The following is a 3,039-nucleotide window of genomic DNA, read 5'->3' as shown; positions in this document are numbered from 1 at the left end:
CAAAGCCCATCTTTACTTTAAATGAAATCAAACAATGAGTAAATGTGAATGTGCTGCTGAATCAGCATTCACATACATATTGTTTATAGCCTCTTTAAATAAAATCTGAGACACATATAGCGGAACATTGCCCAAACAAATATCAGTTTCTCCACGTCTTCACATGGTTTTCTTTCTAAATAGATACTGGAGGAGAAATGCTGCGGGAAGCTGGAGAGGATTGAGTTTCCGGTGTTCCAGCCTAGCACTCCTGACCCAGCTCCGGCCTGCAACCAAGCCCAGCGACTCCCAAGTGAGGCCTCAGGGTCGGGTGAGGCAGAGAGGCTGAAGGAGCCAAGCACTGCTCAGAGCCACACACCTGGAGACCCCAGCCTCAGCCTGGCTCTCAGTCTAGGCCAGTCCACAGACAGCCTGGGGCCCTACGCGGACGGAGATGGCACCGAAACCCAAGTCCAGCAAAAGAGGCCAAGCCTTGTTGACCGCCAGCCCTCCACTGTGGAGTACCTCCCGGGTATGATGCACTCCGGCTGCCCCAAGGGCCTGCTACCCAAGTTCTCCAGCTGGTCGCTGGTCAAACTGGGCCCAGCCAAGTCCTACAACTGCCACACCGGTCTGGAACAGCCAGGCTTCCTACCCGGCTCCTCCTTCCTCTTGCCGTGGGACTTGGTGATCCGCTCTCGGTCCGAGGAGGACACCGGACTGACGGAGCCTTTGGATGGAGGCACCTCCTCGTGGCCAGCCCCAAACAAGACCCTGGTGGGTAAGCGAGGGAGCACCGGAGGGCTGGGTAGGGGTCGCAGGAGGGATGACATGGCTCGGATCTTCGTGGGGTTCGAGTATGAAGACAGTAGAGGAAGACGCTTCATCAGCTGCGGGCCGGATAAGATAGTGAAGGTGCTGGGGCCAGGGGGCGCCAAAGAACCCGCCACCAGGGTGCTAAACACCGACATGCCGCTGAACATCCAGTCCCCTTCACAGGGCCGCGGCCTGAAGCCTCACTTCGCCCAGCTGGCTCGCCTTTTTATTGTGGTGCCGGACGCCCCACTGGAGGTTACCCTCAACCCACAGGTAAACCGTCGAATGGGACTCCACTTCACTTCTATGACTTCTTTGTCAATTAAGCTGCTACAGTATTCAACCTTTAAAAATGAAGACACTAAATGAATAGGCAGCCAGTGGATACCATCGATACCGTCAGTTTCATTGTCCACAGTGACATGGTTAGGATTGCTAAGCCTTAGTCCTGATTGACAGGCCGGCGTGTACCCACGACCTAAAGCATCACCTACTTTGTTATCTATTTTAAGATAAATGGGACCATAATTTATAAAAAATGAACATCATGCTATATTGAAGAAGACTTGAAAGTAGCATTTGAGACCGTAAACTCATTATGAAAATGTTTACTGAGGTAATAAATTAAAGCAGAGGTAGGGTAATTTTGTCATTAGTCTATATCCTTTACAGTCCACTTCCGGGATTGCGCCGGTGTCGTAGGAAATTCCGCCGGATGCATGTGTTTTCCATTTCTTTCTGCCTTCGTTGTGTTGGAATATTAAATTTGGTGGATTACCGAGGACTATAGTTAACTGGTCCTCAGATCTCTGCAGGGACGTGGCCAGGTTGGCTCAGTGGCAGAGCAGGAGCACATTTGCTTTGAGGTTTATGCCTCGATGCAGAGGTCCAGGGTTTGAATGCGACCTGTGACAATTTCCTGCATGTCTTCCCCCTTTCTCCCTTAACTGTCCTGTCAAAAATTAGAAGAGGAAAAGACCCAAAAATAATCTTAAAAAAAAAAAAAAAAGATCTCTGCAGGGTTTCTGCCGAGTTTTCTCTCGCACGAGTATTATGCAGCGGCTCTGTGCGGAGCTTAGTGCCAGACCCTCCCTCAGTGCGCTTTGGAGAAGGGTCTGGAAAGCAAGACTATTTTCTCATAGACTTCTCTAGAAACAGACTTCTTTTTGGAGCCAGTGGAGTTGCCCCCCCCTGCTGGAAATTAGATCAAATGCAGGTTTAAGACACTTCCGCGGTGGCTTCACTTTTCAGGCACAGAAGTTGCTTCTTGAGTTTGAGCTGCTGTCTTGACCCACTTGCCAACACGGTCGGGAGTTGGAGCTGCAGCAGAGGAAACTGATGTGAAAGTTAATGGTGGTTCTTACGTTGCATCTTCTTCGACTTATAACTCAGTCAAATCTGAACTCACAGATATTATAAACATCTGATGATAAACATTTGTAAATTCGCATAAAAATCATGGAAAATAGACGCTCGTAAAAATCCAGAACTTGCCTAAGAATCATCACATTTCAATTTTTTCTTCAGTAAATAAAGTAATCCCGTGATAGTTTTCTGTATAACCATGGGTACATTACAAAGAGGAACTGTGAATAGCTTATTTGGCATACTTTCATTGGTGTCAATTTGACAAAATGTAAACGGATAAAGACCCTAAATGAAGAGGGCTCAAGTTTTAAGATGTCTGGTAGCAAAATATGTAATTACATTTGAGTAAAATAGACATATATGAATGGACGTGCTTTTTGTCTGCTGTGTTTTCAGGTGATGCCCGGTCCTCCTCCCTGCCCAGTTTTCCACCCAGAGAAGACCGATATAGTGTTGCCACCTGATGGCCTTTGGGTTCTGCGGTTCCCTTATTCCTACGCAACAGATCGGGGCCCCTGTTACCCCCCAAAAGAGAACCAACCACTCAACAACTACAAGGTGCTACGAGGCATCCTGAAGGCCACGACTGCTAACCCTCCACCACAGTAAACTTAAACCTTTCACAGTGTGAAGGCTTTATTATTTATTCAGACTTCCCGATGTAGGCTGAGAATGTTTTTGTTTAGTCTGTGACCCCCAGACCTCATCCGGTCAAAATCTGGTTGGATTTCCTTTAAAAGAGCTCTTGATATTCACAATACCTACACATTAAATCCCATTGATTTTGATGATCTCTAAAAGTTTTGTTAAGAGCATCATTTAAACAAATTTACTTTCATGCTCCCAGAAGACAAACACATTCTGCAGTGCCATCCA

General features: G+C 47.3%; 1 protein-coding gene across 1 annotated transcript in view; it reads left to right on the top strand.

The window, feature by feature from the left end:
- smg8 (SMG8 nonsense mediated mRNA decay factor) overlaps positions 1 to 3,039 on the top strand; it is a 7,618-nt gene that overhangs the window by 4,095 nt on the left and 484 nt on the right. The window contains exons 4-5 of the mRNA XM_032534675.1: positions 184 to 1,068; positions 2,560 to 3,039. The exon at positions 2,560 to 3,039 is cut by the window's right edge and continues 484 nt beyond it. Of these exons, the coding sequence (XP_032390566.1) occupies positions 184 to 1,068; positions 2,560 to 2,772 (1,098 nt within the window). The 3' untranslated portion in view covers positions 2,773 to 3,039. The remainder of the gene's footprint in view (positions 1 to 183; positions 1,069 to 2,559) is intronic.

This window comes from Etheostoma spectabile, chromosome 13 (assembly GCF_008692095.1).
Source record: "Etheostoma spectabile isolate EspeVRDwgs_2016 chromosome 13, UIUC_Espe_1.0, whole genome shotgun sequence".
Taxonomy (NCBI): domain Eukaryota; kingdom Metazoa; phylum Chordata; class Actinopteri; order Perciformes; family Percidae; genus Etheostoma; species Etheostoma spectabile.
Note: the sequence above shows the minus strand (reverse complement) of the source record. Positions and strands in the feature narration are given on the sequence as shown.